Source organism: Calidris pugnax, unplaced genomic scaffold (assembly GCF_001431845.1).
Source record: "Calidris pugnax isolate Ruff unplaced genomic scaffold, ASM143184v1 scaffold1, whole genome shotgun sequence".
In the NCBI taxonomy this organism is placed as follows: Eukaryota; Metazoa; Chordata; class Aves; order Charadriiformes; family Scolopacidae; genus Calidris; species Calidris pugnax.
Genome location: NW_015090800.1, coordinates 11019155 through 11040917, shown reverse-complemented (window position 1 = coordinate 11040917; position 21763 = coordinate 11019155). Strand labels below are relative to the sequence as shown.

At 37.7% G+C, this 21763-nt stretch overlaps 1 protein-coding gene across 4 annotated transcripts in view; it reads right to left on the bottom strand.

Annotated features, from left to right (window-relative positions):
* Positions 1–21763, bottom strand: part of MYBPC1 (myosin binding protein C, slow type) — an 81115-nt gene that overhangs the window by 2259 nt on the left and 57093 nt on the right. For 2 of the 4 annotated variants that reach the window (XM_014937185.1, XM_014937186.1), the window contains 12 exons: positions 21232–21336; positions 20394–20582; positions 18802–18936; positions 15257–15325; positions 14006–14173; positions 13422–13510; positions 11825–12020; positions 10906–11045; positions 9027–9186; positions 7380–7516; positions 6327–6513; positions 821–860 (listed from right to left, as the gene is read on the bottom strand). In XM_014937185.1, the coding sequence (XP_014792671.1) occupies positions 850–860; positions 6327–6513; positions 7380–7516; positions 9027–9186; positions 10906–11045; positions 11825–12020; positions 13422–13510; positions 14006–14173; positions 15257–15325; positions 18802–18936; positions 20394–20582; positions 21232–21336 (1586 nt within the window). In that variant the 3' untranslated portion in view covers positions 821–849. The remainder of the gene's footprint in view (positions 1–820; positions 861–6326; positions 6514–7379; positions 7517–9026; positions 9187–10905; positions 11046–11824; positions 12021–13421; positions 13511–14005; positions 14174–15256; positions 15326–18801; positions 18937–20393; positions 20583–21231; positions 21337–21763) is intronic. The other 2 variants (XM_014937187.1, XM_014937188.1) reach the window with 1 other exon arrangement.

The following is a 21763-nucleotide window of genomic DNA, read 5'->3' as shown; positions in this document are numbered from 1 at the left end:
GTACATTCCTCTTACAAATCTGCATGGAGTGTTTGGTTCTGCAAGTTGCAAAACCACCTGCTAATAACTGCACTTACCTTTGGAGCCTTTTCTGGAACACACCAAAAGCTTTAAAGCAAAAGCACATTGCCAGGATGAAGATAGTCACTGTCTCTGAATGCTTCAGCTAAATGCAGCTGAGCTCATACTTACATATAGCATTTATCCCGAGTACAGATTTTAGGGTTTTATAACCTTTATTAACACAAGGATTATCCAATTAAAGTGCTATTAGTTACTAGTGATTATGAGAGTGCACTGTCTCCTTTAACACCGTCATTGTTGCAGAACTCTTTGCTCCCGACCTTAGGTAGATGCACAATACAGACAAAAAAAAGCATGCTTTTTTGGCATTCTTTTCAAGTCATGGAGTGCAAGTTGTGGTGTGAATCATTCCTTTTTAAATGAAATTAACTGTGGAATAAATATTTCATTTATGTAGAGATGTATTCCTGTATAAAAATAACTGACTGTAAATGCAAAATTCTCTGTTATTACTTGCATTTTATTCATGCTAATTAATCATGCTAACTCATGCACTGTTAAATTCTATTGAAACATGCACTATTAAAGGTAGTGGGATGTACTACTAAGAGCAATTACCGTAACATGCAATTATTATAAAAATCTGGATTTATAGGCATTAAAACTATCATGCTACTAATCTTAAAAAAAACATTTTCATTAAGTGAAATAATGAAAATCATGCCATACTAGGCAGACATTGTATGACCTGTAAACAGACATAAGCTTCATATGCAAGAACCATATGAAAGCTTACCTTAGATGACACTATACATTCAAAAATCCTTACTGTGTAACTAAGGGAGAGAGAGAAAAAGAGGTAACAATTTAATCACAAACACAAAAGGAGAGAGAAAATGTTGAGTAAAATTATGCTTACGATTATGTCAAGGTGATGTTTTAATCCTTAGTCATGTAAAAATATATAGGAATAGAAGCACATGAAGAGTAAAAGGTAGGGATCCAGTTCCACTTCAAAATTATCATTAATATGTAAAAGCTATATTAATACATACAAGTAGCTATAACTCCTGTAATTAGTCTAAAGTCTAGGTTGGAACCAAATTATGCAACTAATATTTATGATAAAAGTTTCCAAATGTAGCTTCAAGGAAGCTAACGCATATATATATATAATATTTTCCACCAGGGAAAAAAAAGCACACACATAACACCGAAGCATATATATATATATATGTCAAAACTCTATGAGGCAAAATAATCAAGTACAGACTAATAACACTAATAACAGACTAATACCTGTGTACTAAATTAGGTACTTTGTCACATTTTCACATTTACATTACTTAAAGCATGCTATTTACTCTATAGGAGCCCTTACCTTGAATTAAACATTTTGACTCTATAAAACATCCATATGTTAATAAGTAAAAGCACCCAACTTTGTGCCTATTGTAGCCATTTAAGATAAAGGTATTTATACTTCAAATACTACAGGAACATCATCTAGCCTAATTTCTTAATATGTTTTAGCTTTAAAATAGTAAATTTGGATGCATAATATTCTGGAGACTAGTTTCTGGGCATCTCTGACATTTTAAAACTGCACTACCAATATTCTGGATTTGGGCAAAGTGACAAGCAAATACATTTCTATAGGAAGAACCAAATTCTCTGAACCCCGATTTAAAATAAGCTCCAGAAGAAATTCAGTCAAATTATATGCTTAGAAGTAAAATTTTTCAGTGATTTCAATTGGATCAAGATTTCATCCTTAGATTCTATAGTGCAGGCTCAGGCATGGGTTATCACTCTTAGCACTAACTTCTAAACAAAGACTATAATTCTGTAATAAAGAATGCCTTTTAAGCACAGCATTATTATATAATATATATAATTATGAAATTTTTATTCTTTCAATAATTCTACAAGGTAACGGAGAGCTGTCTTTCAAATTTCTGTCTCCTGGAGATGTCTAAGTGTTGTGGTCAAAGGTAGTCACAGTCATTAAATAAATTCTTTATTGACAGGTAGTCCTATGTCCAGTACTATAGCAGAAATATGTCTAAAACCTCTTTAACTCAGATGTTAAATACCCACATTCTTGATTAATTTGGCCTTCTTTGCTCATGTGACATAGACATTGTATGCCATGAGACACTAACTAGTTTAATCTAAGAAAGCAAATAAATACACACTTTGCATGCAGAAAATGCGTTTGCATGTGGAAAGAGAGGAAGGGAATGAAATGGAATGTCCAGAGGAGTATGCTTATTATAAACCTGATTATCCCCCGCCAAGAAGAATGGTTCTCCTGGGTTAATTACTCCATCATATATCACTGCAGAATTAGAATATTTATAGTGGTATTTATTCGCATTTGAAATTCTTCCCAGTTGATCTTAACACCTTATTTTTAAATATTTCTTATACAGCATCTTTGCTATCATCAACCTATTGAGCGATCACCAACCTTGATTTCACTCGTAAGACAAACATTCTCCAAAAACATTTGTTTCATGAGAAAAGAAGCATGTTGCTATATCTGAATCTTTTAATTGACCCCAGTGAAGCTGATAAGGAATCAGTTCCTTACTGCTTGTAATGAGAGATTTACAGCCATAGTTAGGGATCTACCTCAAACTTAAAAGATACATATTTTGAATTTTCCTTATATAATACATATAATTAGATTCTATGTATGCATCATCTTTCAAGATATCTGAGACAGTTATTATTTTGCCTAAGATCTGTTACATGACTTTTTTTCAGCACGTTTATATTTACAAAAAAAGCCATTATATGTGCAGTTGCACCAAGCAGCTCATATAACTGCTGTCTTAAATTTCGCTTAGCTAAAACTGAAAACACAAGAATGAAGTACTGTCTATCTGAAATAACATCAGTAAATGCAACTTTTTTTTTGAGAACAAAATAAAACTGTATTTTTAAATTTTTTTTATTATCATGCTTGCAATTATCTTTCATTATTTTTCAATGAATGAGCATTACATTTAGTAACAACTAGTTTTAATTTGGCACTGAAATACTGTAAGTGAATGGCTAAAAAAGCAGAAAATTGTAGCATATGATAGTATTCATAGCCAGAGTATTCATAGCTACTCAGTTCCAAAACTGCAAAATCAGAAATCCTAGACTGTTCTGTCAGTAATTCTATGATATTCCTTGTACTGGCCTTATGTAAATGCATGATAAATTTCAGATCTCCAGCACCTCAGAAATAAATGGATAAAATAAATTCTTGCCAACATAAGGAAAATTCACTTACTGCAATATATACTGTTGCATGGCATGGAGCTTTTTAGCACGATTTACTATCCAAAGATCTGTAAGAGCAGGACTGTACTTTCACCAGGGAGGCAGTGTAGCCTTGAACCTACTAGTCTTATTCAGACAACTGGATCTCAACTGGATCTCTTCATTTTACAAATTCAGATCATGACTGTTACTAGCTGGAGTACAATTGAACCATAGTTTAAAGCGGTATATATAAAAACACACACACACACACACACACACACACACTGCAATTCCTTTCCAGCGAGTCAGAAATCCGTAACTCTTTGCTCTGCGTCAGTGTGATGAGCAGTCATCCGAAAAGCCCTCCTAAATGAAGGAACAGGCTGGGAAACTTAAGAGAATGATAATTCAACACATGGGTCAATAGAAGAGTGAAAGAAGACACAATTATGTTTCTATGCTCCGGCTATTTAATACTCGTTTGCCTGGATCATATGGCAAATCCTGAGCCTACCCTGGTTTGCCAAGCTACAGCTGCTGTATTCCCTTAATCCTGGTCCCTTTGAATTCATCAGCAGAACTGCCAGTCACGTTAAGAGTGTCAGCGCTGAACCCTGACAACAGCTGTCCCATGTCTAAGCCCTACAAATTGCTGGTTTAAGCAGTCTCCAGAAAGGAGCCGAAAAGTAATGGCTAAACCTGCCAGGATGGAGAGAGGAGTCTCAGCAAGGGTGAGGGCTCACAGCCCAAACCATTGGGAGAGAACCACAACACCGAGCTCAGTGGGAGGGAGTGGGACTGCACCAGGTGATGGCTGATATGAGATTGGGTCCAGAAACCAACTATTAACTAGGGGAGGTGGGATTTAGGTTAATATCTTCTCCATTTCAGAACACTACTCAGAAAACTGGACCTACGAAATTTAAGTAAACATTTGTCAGCAAAAATCATCAGGGACATCATCTCAGCTGTACCTAGTGATCATTTTAATGAAGGAATCTGTAGCTTTTTTCCTAGATACATAACTTCTAATTGACTGGAAAAGGATCTAAGCATTCCCAACCTGTTTCAGATACCAGTCCATAAATGTAAGAAATTAAATTCCCCATGGTATTGATCAAGGGCAAAAAACTCTCCACGCTTCTCTCTTAAAGAAGCCTCTAACATAGAGCAGCTTCCATTGCTGGAGAACAATTTCTCGGAAACTATTGCATATTAAAAGAGAGCCTGAATGATGACACGGTGTTTGTATCACACTTCAAAACCAGCAAACTAATTCATGCTGATACTCAGAGAAAAAAAGTTCCAAGATCAACAGAAGCATCTATATTTCACAACAGCTGGAAAGGGAATTACTGAAGAATAATATGTAATTCATGGCAACATTTGGAGCTTGGACTTCCTAAAATGGAGAGATTTTAGTTATTTCTTATCTTAAAAATCTTTCACAGTATTCTACGCATTATATGTAAAAATACTTTGGAAAATAAGGGAGAGAAACAAACAACTTCTTGTATTTAAAATGTAGTATTTGATTGTACTACAAGCAAAGTGCTGAAGACTAAAAAGTTACAACTGAGTGTAAACATGCGTAAGAACTTTAGGACTTGGGGACGTAGGAAGTTTAATGAAATAGCAAATTAACTTGGCCTTTCAGTATAAAAAAAAAATATGAGGCAACCTTCTCTGGTGATGTGGTCTTCTGTTACGCTGTGAAATGGAAAGTTTGCTTGTGGTTAAGGAAAACAATCATACTTCTAGGATGAGGACATCAACTTTTAAACACAGTAACTTAAAAATAATGAAAATTGAGGAGTATTATGCATGTTTTCATTACAGTAGTTAAATGTTTAACTTCATAGACCAAACCAAAGCCATTTATTGCAATGGCTTCTTGCTAGCAGACTTCAGCTGTGGGAAAAGATATATCAGAAAAGACAGAAAATGGAAACTGAAATCCAAAATAAACACAATACAATCCATAATTATATTAAACATTATGGCTTTCACTACAGACTAGCACGATGGAATAATATAATTAGAGCCATATTCAGCTAGCTTAAATTCCCTCTAAATTCTTGAGTTAGACACTCCTGTCAGCTGTCTTTAGGCAGCTTTCCTTGCATATAACCTCAGATTAATTTTTTCAGAAATACCTAGCTTATTCCATCGTTGAAACAAAACCCTTGCTGGAAGTTAGTCCAACTAAATATGACCCCATCTTTTCCTAGGAAGTAATTTTCTGAACAATGTAGTCCTGAGATTATTCTTTATTAGTTCAATCCAAATCCTATTGCTATTCATGATATCCCAGTCAATGCTAAACTACCTGGAATTCATAAAATTTATTTATTAGTGAAAATAAAGATACGTTTTCAGTTGTAGAAGAGTAACTGAATTCATCATCTCCCTGTATTTGCAAAAACCATCATTTTGAATACTTTGTTCTTAAAGCAAATACAGCAATTACAACTAAATTGTGTCCTTGGGAACAATACTGCTTTTTGCTACATGATTTTGCTAACAAATTTCCTTGGAAGCAAATTTCTGGTTTGTTTAATTAATAGTTTTAAAGAAGAGAAAGTCTGCCCTGAACTAATCTTTCTTCCTTCTCTCCTTCTCCCCTTGCCATTTCCTTCAGAGATTTGTCTCTTGTCCAAGATGATTTTCTTCATGTTTTCCCAAAGAGCTCTGTGGCTGAGTCTTTAACTAGAGTTTCTCAGGCAGGTGGCATAGTCACAGTCTACCATTTTCTCACTTGTGAAAAAGTCCTTGCAATCACTAAAGATGTGAATCGGCATGGGGCGCTTGGGGACGGAAGACAATATAGCGTAAGGACAATATGTTGGTCCTCAAAAAGAAAACAAACCAACCAATATAATTTATTTTTTCCTAACCAAGTCGTTATTTTAATCCAGGGAAGTTAAAAAAAGTTGTTTGAACTCCCTTTACTCCCTTTTTCATTTGCCTTGCATACTTTTGTCTTCTGTGTAGATGGTGTTCAGACAAACACAGCATTTGCAATGTTTTAAATCCCTTACCTTTTACTTCCAGTTTGCAATCAACTTCTGCCTCCCCGAGCTGATTGACTGCTTTGCAGGTGTAAGTACCTCCATCATAGGGACTGGGCTTGCGGATCTCCAAGGTGCAGACACCTTGGTTGCTGAACATTCGGTACCTTGGGTCATTCATTATAATGACTTTGTTTTTCAGCCAGGTTATCTTGGGCTGTGGTAAAAACAAAAGAAAGGCCCATACACAAACCTAGGAACTGAAATATTTTACCACTTCTTGTGATGTTCAGTTAAAGTTGAGAAATCCAGAAGTTTTACAAAATACATAAAGTACCGATAGAAAGGAAACTGTAATTCTTAACTCAAACATAAACATGGGCTGCATCAGGCCTGTGTTTTTAAGCAAGATTTTTTCAGTGCAGCTCCTATCACATAATTAGTCATAAATATAAGCCTATTATCAGTATAAAAGGTGCTGTGTAATGATAGCAAATATCTGAGCAATAGCTTTTAACATCCGATTACTCTAAGTGAATAAGAAAAGCATGTTTTTTCACAGCAATTTGCACAGTCAGAAACTGTGAACAGCAAACTTCTCGAATACTCTTCAGTTCTCATTTCACTAGTTCAGTTCAGTTTTTCACAACAGAAAATGGGTCACAAAAAGACACAACTCAAAGAAACTGGAAGGTGTGTTTTGCAGTGGGTCTGAGACTCAGCATGGTCCCCAGAGTATTCAAGAAAATGTGCTTTCTTAAAGCATAATTAACTTTTTACGGAATAATTATGGCTTTTTTTAGTAACAGCCTTTACTGATACATTAACTGTACAGCTCTTGTCAGTGCCAGCCCCAGGATAGCCCAGACTCTTCCTGAGGTTCTGCCTATTCACTGGGTTATCTGTGGATTTAACGACTATTATAATGCCTATAACACAGGTAAGCAGGTCCTGTTTCGTATTCTCTAGAGCCCACATCACTCTTTTTGCCTTTAACCTGGCTTGCGAGTGAGACAAATATTAAAAATGCTATTTTGTCCAGTTAAACTCTTTCGTGTTTTAACTGATACTGTGATGCTGTACCTTGGGGTTGCCCCGAACACTGCAGTTCAAAGTCGCGTTGTAACCAGCTACAGCAAACGTGTTGACTAGAGGCTGAGTAAACAACGGCCGTTCACTGAAGTCAAAATCGTCATAAACTGGGTATTTGTAGACTTTACCTATGAAATGAAAAGAAAACGTTTAGAAAAAGAGTTTTGGCATGTAGCTAAATACCCAAGCATCTAAAAAAGTCTGAATCTGGTCTCGTCTGTGCTGCTTTAGGTACCAACCTGCCTCTAGTAATTTCACTTGTAGGGGAGGCTGGAAGTGAGTCTGGGAAGAGGCTATAGCTCTCGGTCATGCTATAGGGTAGATGTCTGAGAAGTCTTTGTTTCCTCGGTAGGTGGTATACAAAATAATACACGTTTATTCTGTGCCTTTGCCTGCATGCCCTGTGTTACAGAACAGGATAGATCCTGACTGATGTCCTGCAGGATGCCTGCCTTGACAAGCTCTGTTCACTTTGTTGCCAGTTACTTTTCACAGTTTGTTCCGATTACAAACTGACTTTGTATCTGAAAATCCGTTTTTCTTTCTGCTTCATACAGCACACTAACAATACAGAAACCTGAATGGATATAGTTTCTGTACAAGGAAAATACGGGAGTAAAATCTAGATTCTCGCTGCCACTTTATCCCTGCGCTGTGATGGAGATTGCCATCAAGAAATCATCTTCTCCCACAAAAACAGCTGGCATTTAAAACAGCTGGACAGATTGACATTTATTCCTGTGCACAGGTATGGTTAAACATCTTTGCTTCACTGAAAGCTAATCCAAGCTCCCGTGCTGCCTTCAGTGCAGCTCAGGCCTGATACTTGCTCTTGTGATAAGGGCAAGCAAGCAGTGGTGAAAAACAATTCCTGTAGCCATTCTTTTGTTCATGATTCCATTTCTAAAAGAGAGGTAGTTTTCTTTTTAATAATGGAAGTGGGGTCCAGTACCCTGGGCCTTCAGTCCTTCAGCCTGGCTGTGTGGGTTGTACAGGTTGTCTGTCCTCCACATCACGGTAGTCGTGTATTCCCTCCTTTCAGACAAACTGAGGTGATCTGGTTTGATTTTCTTCCTTTAAACCACCCATTTGTAGAATTTCCCTTCCGTAAAGGGCAGTTACTTATTATTATTTGTTTAAAGTTTACAGTACCACTTTAAACTGACAATTTCTTAAATGTCAGCATTTCTGACCACTGAATCAGAATTCGTCCAGCTCCATCTGCAAGAGATGTGAGCAGGAGTTATGCTTATTTATTGGATCCTGCCTTAAATGGAGGGGAGCACTTGCACAGCTGACACCCAGTCTCCACTGGGAGGCAGTGACCCACCGCTTCTAGCAGAACAGCTTCTTTAGTCTTCCAGCTCTTGACAAGTTAGATCTGCCAGTGGTGGCACGAGTCTGAGATCCAAGATCATAGAAAATGTCAGAAAATGGGAAAAATGTCCCACTCTTGATTTAAAAAACCAACTATGAACTATGGACAAACCGAGAAGTCCTGCTATGAAGTGTCCTAGCTGTTACCTGTACCTGGTCTTGGGGCTAGGAATGCATCTGAATGCTTTAGAGATGTGGCCTTTCCCTCTAATCGCCTTACACGCCCCTTCCCTTTTGACAAGGAATGGATCATTAGCTAACCATCCTTTGCAATCAAAGCGCTCTCTTTGGTCATGGTGGCATCCTCACTGAGGCCGCACATGTTTTCAGCGAAGACCCGGAAGTAGTACTCATTTCCTATGATGAGCTCGTTAATGGTGGCACTGGTGCGGTGGTAATGCTCGATTACTGTGAACCATTCCTGAAAGATACAAACACAGAGAGTGAGCTTCCCCTCAGCACCCTGCACCTCTCGGCCTTTTACTCTTTGGAAGAATCATGAAGCTTGTGGGAATGAGATTTTTCTTCTAAGGGGATGTTAATGGATACTATATTTGCGAAGCTGGCAATAAATAATTATTCTATCTGAAATGAGGGATAATTCTGAGCAGTGAAGGCCATATGGAAGGTGAACCCTACTAAATAGTTACAAACTCTTAGCTGGGAGGGTTTGTTTTAAGAAATCCAATATTACAAAGGTTGCATTGTGCAAGGCAAGGCGGGCTGCTTCATTCCTAGTCCACACTGCTGACAGGGAAGGATTTGCTGCAGATAAGAAAAGTAGCAGCATGTACTACTCTGCAGTTACATTTCCTCACAATAGGCCAATGCACTAATTTACTCCCTGTTCCACAGATTGAGTGTTCACGAGAAATGTAATTTTATGCAAGTGGTCCTCTAATATCTGAAGGATCAGATGGGGAGGTGGGTTGTAGCACTTTAATCTTGCAGCAGTAACAGGATGTGTGATTGCTGTCCTCGTATGCAATACCTAACTAACTGAGTTGAATGAGTTTAATGTTAAAAATTCAATTAATATGAAGTGCAGTATGAGCACAACAATGATTTTTTGCTTTTCTTTACTCTGCCCTACATAGCGTTCTTGCTTTTCTAAAGATGAACTTGTGCTGAGTTCCCTGTGCCACAGTTTGCATTGATGTCTGGTCATCTTTAAGAGCCAAAGTGCCTTTTGGGAAAACACTTTTCTGTAGGCAGCCATCTTTGCCAGAATTGCAAAATTCAACACCACAGAGAATATGGGGATACTATGACCTGAATGATCCATGACCCTAGAGACTACTGTTGCTTTCTCCTTAACACAGTAATTTAGAGACAGGGGACATGATTGTCCTGGTCGCTGTACAGAGACCATCACTTCTTACAGTCTGAAGAGAAGTCAAAAATTAAGGATGGGAAATATTAACATGGGGACAATTAATTGATCATACCATGAAGTAGATCAACATATTTAAGTGGGCGGGATAGGGGGTGGAGGGTGGAGGGTGTGACAAAAGGTTTTCCTTAGATAAGACAATTCCCAAAATATTGTCCTAGATTTCCAGTGTTTAAATTTGCAATAAGTGTTAAATTTAAGAATCCAACTACTGTCCTTTAAGGAAGTGTAAAATTCATGTTAGTGTAATGAAAATTAAAAAAAAAAAAAATCTCTATATTGTACTTTTCATCTGTACATCTCAAAGCAGTTTATGAATTACATATGTACCATTTTGCTGTGGTTAGTAAGGAGTAGCAATGACTTACACATTGTAACATTACAGGTTTGAAAACAACAGCACTATCTTTTGATTGTAGTAGCAATCTACTGACTTCATAATAATATTTTGGGGTTTTATTTTCTCTACTGAGACAAAGGAAAAAAATCAGAATTATTTCCCTCAAATCCACTTGTCCTTTCCTTTTTAGTCCTCGTCTTTGGCATTATCTGAAAACATTTCAATTAGGCTTTAGATAGAGTGAACAGGAGATTTTTAGACTTTTTGGAGATGCCTTGCAGATTTTCTAAGCACTGACTAATCAATGCTTCATCCATCTACATCAATTTAAGCATGTAAGGCTTTTTATTTCTAATATGAGGAATTCATGGGTACATCAGCCTTTTAAACATCTCCTTATTACTTACCATACTCTTCTTATCTGCTTTTTGAATAGTGTACCCAGTAATGGCAGCATTGCCATCATCTTTGGGTGGCTTCCATGATAAATTTACATTCTCTCCCCAGACGTCCTCAATAGTTACAACCTCTGGTGGGCCTGGGCGATCTGTAACGAAAATATGGCAGTTGACATTTTCCATCATTTCCTTTCTCTCTCTCTCTTTCTTTACTACACACATCTTCCACTTAGTTTGATTTCTTTCTCTCTTTCTTACAACATGCACGTGCCAAAACTAACATCAAAAGGAAGTTGAGGTTGCAAATTAAGACTTTCAAAAGTTAAGACATGTCAGAATTAATGAAAAACCTAACTTGGCCACTTTGTGAGTATGGTTTCTAATATGCATGTACTCTTTAATTGCATAAGGACATGATATTTTGGAAAAGTTAAAACCAGTTGAGGATGTGTTCCTAAGAGACAATGTAGGACAATCATTATAAAGGCTTTGATACCGGTTTTGCTTGATATGTAAAGAAATAGATTGGTAAAAATGAAGAGTAAATGTGTTTTCTTGTCTGTCTTTCCTACATTCATGTACTTTCAACATTTCTTATTTCTTCCACATTACACTTGTGACAAAGTTACTGTGAATTTACCACCATTTCTGGCTATGGATCCCCTCAACTGGAAAAAGCTTTCATTCTGGATAGGCAAGAACATGAAAAGCATAACAGTGAAAAAAAAGAGACTGACATGTTGCAACAAGCACCTGCCACTGTGTGGGAAGGTTTACTTAGACACCGCAAATGTATAGCCAAGTAATTTGATGTGGAGAGTTATCACTGTTGAGAAAGATTCCCTTTGGGATTCCTCTGCTTTCCTATAGCCTTGGAATAGCTGGATGCTTCTCTGGCGTACATTTATTTCCATTTCCCCAAACATACCAACAATCTGAATATCTATTGTAGCTTTGTCCTCCAGGTTCTCTACTTCCACTTTCATGTCATATTCTCCAGAGTGGCTCCTTTCTGCCTTTCGGATGAAGATGATAGTGTCATTTTCAGTGTTACGGATGTTGATTTGGTTCTTGTCGATTGGAGAACCATTTTTCTCCCATGATACTTTTGCCCTTGGTCTTCCCTGTAAGAAGCAAGGAAACAGTTTGTAGATGATTTCGGGAGAGAAAAGGGTAGAAGAGAAAAATGGGCTAGTTTCCCATTTTTTGCTAACACCCTGACAGAAACAGAATTCTTTTTTAATCATACAGCATTTGAGATATGATCATATTAATTCACCTACAATGCAGCATTCTTTCTTTCTTTTTTTCATTTTTTTTTCCAGGAGACAAAATATTTGCAAATTTTGGCTAAATTTGACAATTGATTTCCAGTTTTCTAAAACAAAAAAGGAGAAAAATCCAGAAAATGCATAACAAAGTATTTCACTGTCTGAAAGCATCTACATTCACTACAGTACCAGTGGAAGAGGAAAGTAGTGGACTAAACTTCTAGGGATCCCAAACTCTCTTCTTTCATTGCAAAAGCAGCTGGAATAGTTGTTAAATAGACTGGATTGACATCTTTTGTGTGCCGTTTTTATGGGCCTAGTAGAGCTCAATTTAGGTACTTAAGTCAGAGTGAATTCCACCTGCTTTACCATAGCATCTGCTCTGCAAGGTGAATGCCGTCTGAAAAGAGTTGTCTCACACCTTTAATGCCTTATTTTAGAGAATAACCATAGAATATTCCTTGAACTTCTCAACAGCAGTGTATCTTGCAGTCTATCGCTGATCAAGCTTTTAATTAGGCTTTTAACAGCCTTGTAGAAGCCGGATTGTGCAGTCTATCGCTGATCAAGCTTTTAATTAAGCTTTTAACAGCCTTGTAGAAGCCATTATGGCCACATGGTATCTTTAGTTGTGCAGAGATTAAATAGAAATAAATTCTGCTGTAATTCTTGTATTCAAAAGATTAAGGACCCTGCAGGTAAAGAGGCAGTCACTGTTATGAAAGGTATGGGAACGAAGGTTAACACAATGCTGTGGGAAAGCATGCGCTATATCTTTGGAAAGAGTCACATTGTAGCTGTGATCTCAAGGATTTAAAAGTTGCAGTTTCTAATGGGAGACAGTGAAACTACGCCCACTCTTCTCCCTTTTCCTCTCTCAAGACAAGAAAAAGATTAAATCCTATAGTCCCACCCTTGATATCATGTCTATCTACTGCCAGTGTAACCATTGTGCATTGTACTAGCGATTATCTCACATGTAATGTCTACAGGGAGGATTTATAAGTGTCCTTTGGATGACAGATGACAAACCGGTCTGTCTAAGCTAGTTACCCAGTTCATTAATTTGCTTAACATGATTTCTTTAAGATATCAAAGCAAAAGCTTTTCAAGCTTTCAAGCACTGTATATTTCTGTGTGCTGCCACATCTGCTTAACTTAACTCACTGGCTGACCAAAGTTACACAGAAAGAAGTTAAAAAGCAGCAATATAAGAAGTAGTAGTGTTTTCCTGACAGTCGTTGTTGTTCTTACCTGGAAAGGAATAACGAGATTCACAGTTTCTCCAACTCTTCGAGTATAGGTTTGTTTTAAGTGTCTTGGTAGACGAATCTTTGGAGGTTCTGAAAAAAAGCCAAAGTCTTGTGTTTGACATTTATCCTCTTTTCTGTCTTAGGCAGTACTGGTGGGCATCAGTGCAAATAGGAGACTCTGTGGTCTACAATTCCCAGAAGTGACTAATGAGTGAGGTATCTTAAATTTTTTGGTCCCGCAATGTTACATGTGGTACACCATCGGGTTTTGTAACACCAAATGTTATGGTGGTAGGAACAGGTGAGAAATTTAGTGCAACTCAAAAAAAATTTAGTGCAGCTTTACATCAAGTTCAAGTTCTGCAGAAAAAAAAAGCCTTGAAATGCTGAGCAATAAAGGCTTAGAAATGAAAGAAATAAAAATAATTACTAATATTTTTGAAGAGGGTTTAATGATTTCTAGCCACTTCACAATGGCTTTGTAAGGGCATATCATCAGTTTCCAACAAGTATTAGCCTTAAGAAATAGAACTAAGTATGGAAGCAGAGTATATTTGTGGGTGAGCGTAGGCAGGAGGATCTTACCTATCACTTCCTTGACTAAAATAGGCTGTGGGTGGTACCTGGGCTCACTTTCACCAGCAGCATTCACAGCTTTTACTCTCACAAGGATTTTCGAGCCAGTCGGCAGGCCATTGATAGTAAACTTCGTTTTGTCTGTCAGCTCTGGGTTAGCCACGATCCATTCATCAGCTAGTTTAGGGAAAAGAGGAGGGGAGGACGAACCAAAAGAATTGGGAGTTATAAAGACATCCACTGCACATATGAGGAAAAATGCAGAACAGTAATAGATTCATTATATTCTGATGAATGCCTCTGTTTTGTTTTCCTAATTACACTATAAATTGATATTGATTCACTTTAATCATACGTAGGAAAAATGTTTCAAACCTTTAAGGGTTTATGCTGATTATATATTTATATTTAGAGAAATAAATGTTTGTGGAATATCAATCATGTTCTAAAAGCTCATTAGTCTTAAAATTCAGCTGATAGAAAACAAGAGGGACACAGAATATATTTCCAAAAGCACTCATCATAGCTTTAACAACTTCCTTGGAAAGAAATGAGTTTTACAATTAATTTCAATAATATCACAATTAGATCTGTACTGACTACCCTTGAAACTACCACTGAGACGCAGTGATGAGAGAAACACAGAATATTTACAAATTACAATGAGATTCCATCTCTCCTGGTGTCTTTAAAAAAGGACAATTACAGCATGCTTGGATTTTTTTTATCCTATCCCCATGCAGTAGCATGTAATCCAGAGTAATGGAAACAGCACATTCTTTCAAAAAGCTTCAACTACAAATGATACTTTCTTTTCCACCCTGTCCACTAAACGATCACTTTGACTCTGCTGGCACCTTGACATTTGGAAGTCAGATTTATGCAGTAGCAAGACAGTATCAATATCTTCCACATCATATAAAGATAGCATTATAATATTGGCAGACGAGACAAGAAAACTATTATAAGCTAGAGAGCCCTGCAGACTCAGCGCACAATACTGTGGTACATTTTCATAACTGTGGGTCTTACATTTAGGAATAAAGATCTCCTTCGAGTTGCTTCTTTCAGCTTCTAGCAGAAGAGGATTGCAATCAATGACCGTTGTCCAAACACTGCCCCCCTCCCCTTATACATGGACTACAGAAAATTCTGTAGACTGTTGCCCTTAAAATTCACTCTCAGAAATTTATCTTTACTTTTACGAAGAGAGTTTTTCTTTCATTAAAGAAGATGTATATCCTTTGTTGAATACTGTACCTTCCAGGTTAAAAGGTGGCTCCATCAATTCCTCAGACCCATCTGTCGATATACCTTGTGAGAATCCATCTTTAAAATTAATCAGAGACACCCACTTTCACACAGATGGAGCATTTTGTCAGTGGTTAGCAATTCCTGTTAGTAAGTGTGCAAAGATAGGTGCTGGGCTTTAAAGATTTAGAGAACCCACATTTAGGGAGACTGCAGGGAGGAAAGAGATAGGAAGAGAGCATCTAGATCAAAGAACAGTTATACATGATGCTCATGGGAAAGCTGAAGGGTACAGGAAGAGAAGATGAGGTTGGGATTTTTCTTTGGGCCTGATTACAGCCCTGGAAAGATGAAAAGAAAGAGACAAAAGTAACATTTGGAAGAGAGGAAAATGAAACAAAATGATAATGGGAGAAAGTGTAGGAGACGAAGAAAAGACATCATAGAAGAGTGAAGAAATTCAGAGAAGCATTCTGAGTAAGAGAGACAGAAAAAGAAGTCTTGGAAAAAAACTTGGGAGAACAGAGGAAGAGAACACATTTAGCTAAATGCAACATAGAAAGAAAATTAAAGAAGGCCAAAACCATGGATGATGACAGATATGATATAACCACTAACGCTTTATTTCCTGGACAAGGCTATGACTTCCCTGCGTTTCCTGGAATCCTGGACCTGCTATTTTCAGAATAGTAAAAGTACTATTCTGGTATCTGTGCATGGTCCTGGAAGGGTACATTAACAAAGATCTCAGCCAACAGAGACTCACTGAAGTTCTTATTAACTAGCTACAAAACCAGATCATCTGCAAGTATAATGACCCTTTTAAGGCAGATAAACATAGTGTCCTAGGGAAAACTAGGGCCAAACTCATCAGACTACCCTTGAAATGTCAAACAAAAACAAGTCAGCAGCATATATTACTAAGACTTGACTCCTCCCATGTCAACAAGATTTGGTCTACTCCACCACAGCAAGAGTTTCAAGTCAGATGTTGTAAACTAGGCCTGGGAAGGGGAGTTCACTGTTCACATTATTCCCACCTATGTAATGCCCAATTCAGATACTCATGATGAGACTCCAGTTCAGTAATAGACACAGCGAGCTGTCTATCATATGCTAGAGTCCACCATTTTGATCAAGTTATGAGGTTCAGAAAAATAACAATTTTCATGAAGCCAAACCAATGCTTTCGTATATGATTCTTCTAAATTATAGATATATATATATTATCTTTCTATTTTCAGATTGTGATTTCTCCTAGTGATTGTTATGATAAGGAAGTCTCAAAAAAGCCCTCTTTAAAGCTGCTTCAGTGGCAATGAAGAAAGAGTGGAGAAGGTGAAGACAAATGAGTTTACAAACAGATAACTAAAAGAAAAGAAGATGAATACAGACAGTCATAAAAAATACCTTGAAATTAAAAAGAATCATTAAACAGTACAGAAGAAATTAGTTTGACGTAGAACAGGTACTGAAAGGACTGAGAAAAGGAGGGACTGAGTAATACAAGAAATTAAAAAAAGGGCTGAACATAGAGAAAAGGATGTACATTACAATAACTTTTTTTTTAATTGGTATTTTTTACTAAACTTACTTCTTCCTAACAATTTTCATAACATATATACATAAATAATTTCAATTGTGTATATATAGATGTATATGCATATATACGAGATATATATAGATATACATAAACACTCAGAAAGCCATGTAAAATACATTGTACCCATTGTATTTTAACTGAGGCAGGTAACAATAAAATGACAGACGTGACTGCCATTTTATTGTATCTTCATGTGTTTTAAACCTATCTGGAAAAAAAAAGAAGCAAAGAATTTGTTCCATTCAACAGCTATTCAGTGATCTTCTGTCTAATAGTCCTTAAAAGATAGATTCGGAAGATTTGTCTGAACATCATAGTTTGCGTTGGCATATATATATTTCTTATCCTCTCTCGTCACCAAATTTAGAACAGTGACATATTCAAGCACTTTTAAGATTTCCCCCATCATGCTACCATAAAGAGAATATAATATACAGCATACACTGAGGTCTTCACATTGACGGTCCCCTTTATATTCCCATACATCTTGCCTGTGCAATGGAAACTTTAAAGGAATGTTGCACCTTGATGTAAGACTGCATGCTTACTCCTTCTGAGCTGTTCCCACAGCTCCCTCCCAATATACAAGAAAAACCCTTCCTACCATTCCAGCTGTGTCTGCCTTCAGGTAATCTTCTCCAGACCTCTGAGCTTCTTGCAGTCTGTTCCTGCTCCTGACAGATATTTAGCTCAATACTATAAGATGCTCCGTGCTCCTGAGAAAAGCCAGTGGTTCTTCTTCACTCCCTCTCCCACTTGCCTGAGTGAGAGCTGAGGACACTCTGCTCCTGTGGTATCCAACCACTTGTGTGAACTTACTGTTTTCCTGGATTGTCTGAATTTGAAACACGTGACAGTGTGAATGACAAGTTCTGTCCTCTACCTCTTGTCTCCAGGCTGTGGACTGCATTCATGAAAAGATTTCATTGAAAAAAATGCCTTTATGAAAAGAGGTGTCCAACTCCTCACTTGATTTGCAGTGCAGTTAAGAGCAGCAGGTAGCGGAGCTGAAGAGAACTGTGTCCCATTCATCCAAACCCACAACTTTGCTGGAGTCCCACTGATTGGCCTTGGTCCACAGAGGCTGGGTATTGCACATACCACTCCAGTCTATATGATACTTACCCAGGAATTGGTGGATTTTTCTTTTTGAAAATAGAATTCATTTGAAGCCTGTTCAGAAGAAAATCTGCTGGAAAATACTAAGTTTCTGCTGCTTGATCACCAAAGACTCTTAGTTGTAAAATATAAATTATATTTCCTTATTCCTTGTTCTTTCACTCTCGTAAGTTTATTTAGTCTCTTATATCTTTATCTTTCTCCTTCAGTTCTGTATAGATTTATGTCTTAGATTAGATTGACATAGTTAGAGATCCTGCATTTAACTACACTGCAACATCGGAGAAATTCAATATCCAGACATGAACTTTGCATGCCTAGATAACTTCTTGAGCCAGCTATTGGGGAAGCTGTCTGTCCTCAGTATTGGGAACTGGCACTTGAAGTAGCCAATTAGTAATATGTCAAGATCATGATTTACCACACTAAGGACCTCCTGTCCTTAAAACCTAGCCAAGCTGCAAATATTTTGGACCACGCTTAAAGGCATTCATTATTTCCTACTCATTCATCCATCCACTCTTTTCTGCATTGACTCTTCATTAGCTTGAAAAAAGAGGATAGGGATTAACGTGGTACTTGGCATGCTACCACAGATTATATGGGTTTTGATTTGGATTTCAGATCAAATTTAAGAGGGGTTGAACTACAATTTATGGGCAGGATCTGGAATACAAATCAAAGAAAGCCTGAACACACTCTGCTGCTTGAGGTTTTCTGACTGATTAGTCTCTTCCTTAAAGTAAGAGTACCTGACATCTGAAGAGAAAAAGAAGGAGAAAGTCTCACCTACTTGCACTATGAGTAACATACCACAGTCGTTGTCACTTACTTCCTTCAAAGCAGTACTCTACAACATAGCCGTCTAACCCTGCTGCTCCAATGTGGTCTGGTGGCCTCCATTTCATCGTAACTGAGGTGTCAGTCACGCTGTCCACTGCCAGGAGAGTTGGTGGACTGGTAACAGCTGAAGCAAGCAGGCAGCAGGGAGAAGGCAGAAAACTGGGTTACAATTAAAGGTTTACATTTATGGTGCGTATTCCTTTAATTTAACATTGCCAAACTGTCAGGTGGCAGGCTAAATGCTGCCTACCAGGCATTTCCAGTCATTCCTGGCATGTCTTACCCATGGTCCCAATTAGGACCAAACTAGGAGAAGTGGGTACCTCATCCTATATCTGCTCATAGCCTAACCCAGAGTTCCATTCCTCCTGCTGAGGAGTGAAAAGGGCAAAGAACAGTGAAAGGCAGAGCAGAGAACTTGTGAGTATTGTATTCTACAACAGCAGGTATTTTCTGGCAAGAGGAGACCATACTGTCGCAATAACTGCCACTTTCTTCCTCCTCCTCTGCATTATGGGGGTACCACTGAGCAAGGTGGGAACCTTTGCTGGCCTTCAGAACAAGACACCTTTCTTTTACAAGGAATTGTGGTTGTCACAGTAGTTTGAAAATCTGTTTCTTTATACAAAAATGCCACCAAATTAGTCTGTCACTAGGTGAATGACAAGGTCCTCTAGTTGCTAAATTAATATAAAGCAATAAGGTGACATGTAGAATAGTATAAAGCATGACCCAGACTAATCTGGATTGTCTGCAAAAGGATATTGGAAATATGAGATCCCTGTCTGGGAAAAAAGCTTCAGCTAATAGGGGTCCAAGAGACATAGAGTAAAATTAGGGACTGTTCATATGTATCTTATCATATGATTTACTGCAGTGTTGGGCAAATTCACTTAATGTTTTCCATAGATTTCTACTTTATGATAGATCACATACCTGTGATTTTTTTTTTTTTAAATGGAAATCTATGGATTATTTGTGAATACTTGTACATTTTTAAATGTCAAGCTACTGTGCAGCAGCAAAGCATAAGCAGTGCAATGTGAAAGGAAAGTTTGGGTTTCCTACAGTGCAGCCTGCAAATAGTGATTTTTTTGACTTCTGGTTACTTTTCCTGATAATTTTTGGCCAAAAGCCAACGACTGAATTTACAGCAGAATAAAGACTGAAAACAACCAAAAGTATAATCCATCATCTTTATCAGTTCTTGAAATTGCCAGTTTGACTGGCAATAGTTTGACTCTATTGACTCAGGATGTACTTATGACACACAGAACATGGAAATGTTAGTACTGGTCCTTTAAACGTATTGACCAGAGTATTGACCATATCAGGCTCACCTATAGTATGTCACTATTCTACTGTAATGCAGCATTTTTCTGTCTATACATCTTTGGTTTTTGTTTATAAAAGATTATACAACCTTCAGGGACAAACATAGTCTATGCAACACCTAATAAAAACAGGTCCTGAGCAACACAAGTGCAACAAGAACTACAGTTATATAATTAGATGACTGTAATAATGTATTAAAGGTATGCATTCAGAAAGTTACCAATCTCTATGCCCTTGATTACTTACCTAAAGGAACAAAGGACTTCGAAGGCATACTTGGTTTGGAAATGCCTATTGCATTAACAGCAAATACTCGGACCTCATAAGCAACACCTTCAATCATCTTCTTTGGCTCAAAAGTTGTTTCTTTACACAGCTCAAAGTTCAACCTCATCCACCTGGAGCTTTGTTTCTTTTTCCTTTCAATGAAATAGCCTATTGATCAAACAAAATTTTATTATAGTGAGTGGTGGCATAAAGCTCAATAGTGAGGGGTCTATTTTTTTGACTGCCCAATGGCATATTTTCTGGATACAACTCAATATCCCCTTCTAGCCTCAGAGTGGTTTAGGGGTTATTGTTTTTCCCATTGCAAGCAATCTGATGTTCATCTGTTTGCTTTCATGGCCTTGTATGAGCTCTTTTCTGACTTCACTTAAAACACTGCTGTAGTTAGCTCAGAGTGAAAAGAATGTGATTCTGCTGGGCCCTGGGCCCCTCTGACTTTCCTCTTGGTTCACTGTATTAGAAGATACTCCAATTTACTCAGTAAGTTGTTCCTGAAATTCCTGCTAACATTCAAACAGGCTAACTGTTCGAAGTTTGGTATTACAAGAGGTTGTCTTTCAAGTAGGGGGATTAATAATGTGGCAACTTAAAAAACAAAACAAAACAAATCTCAAAGCATTAGAAAAACAGGTATCTCATAAAGTCGAAGACTGGGTAGAGCATTCTTGCAACTGGGTACTTGAAATACAGGTCTCTAAGGCCTGAGCTGAACTCTGATCCTATGGTCTCCATTATTTGGGGTTTGTTGATTTTGTCTATATTAGAGCATCACTACAAAAAAAAGAAAAGTATGTACCTAAGATGGGTGATCCACCATCATTTGCTGGAGGTTCCCAGGTCATAACACAGCAGTCTTCACCCACTTCAGTTACATTTGGTGCCTGAGGAGGGTCAGGGACATCTGTTGTAAACAAAGTAAATAGTATTAAAAAAAAAAACCCAAACAAAAAACCCCAAACCAGCAAAAAACCCAAAGCTTTCTTTTTTCTGCATAGTTTGAAATAAAAAATGTCAAGCAAGAAACAAATCTGGATAGTTTTAAAATGCAAGAGTTCTTAATGAGGACAGAAAGAGAAAGAAGGTCTTTGTGTATCCTGGCAGGTGGTTGGGAAAGGATAAATGCCAAGCCCTTCAGCACAGTCAAGACACTTGAGAGGCACTTGAGGGCACGTTGTCAGACAGGGCCCACAGCCACACCGAGAATGGAGAACAGGGAGTGTTAAGGGCAGCCTGAGGCAACTGCATGAGTTTGGCCCCTGCAGCGTAAGGTGGCAGCGGGGTGGTAATTAACTCCTGCATAAATCCCATGCTAATCTTCTGTGTCCTTC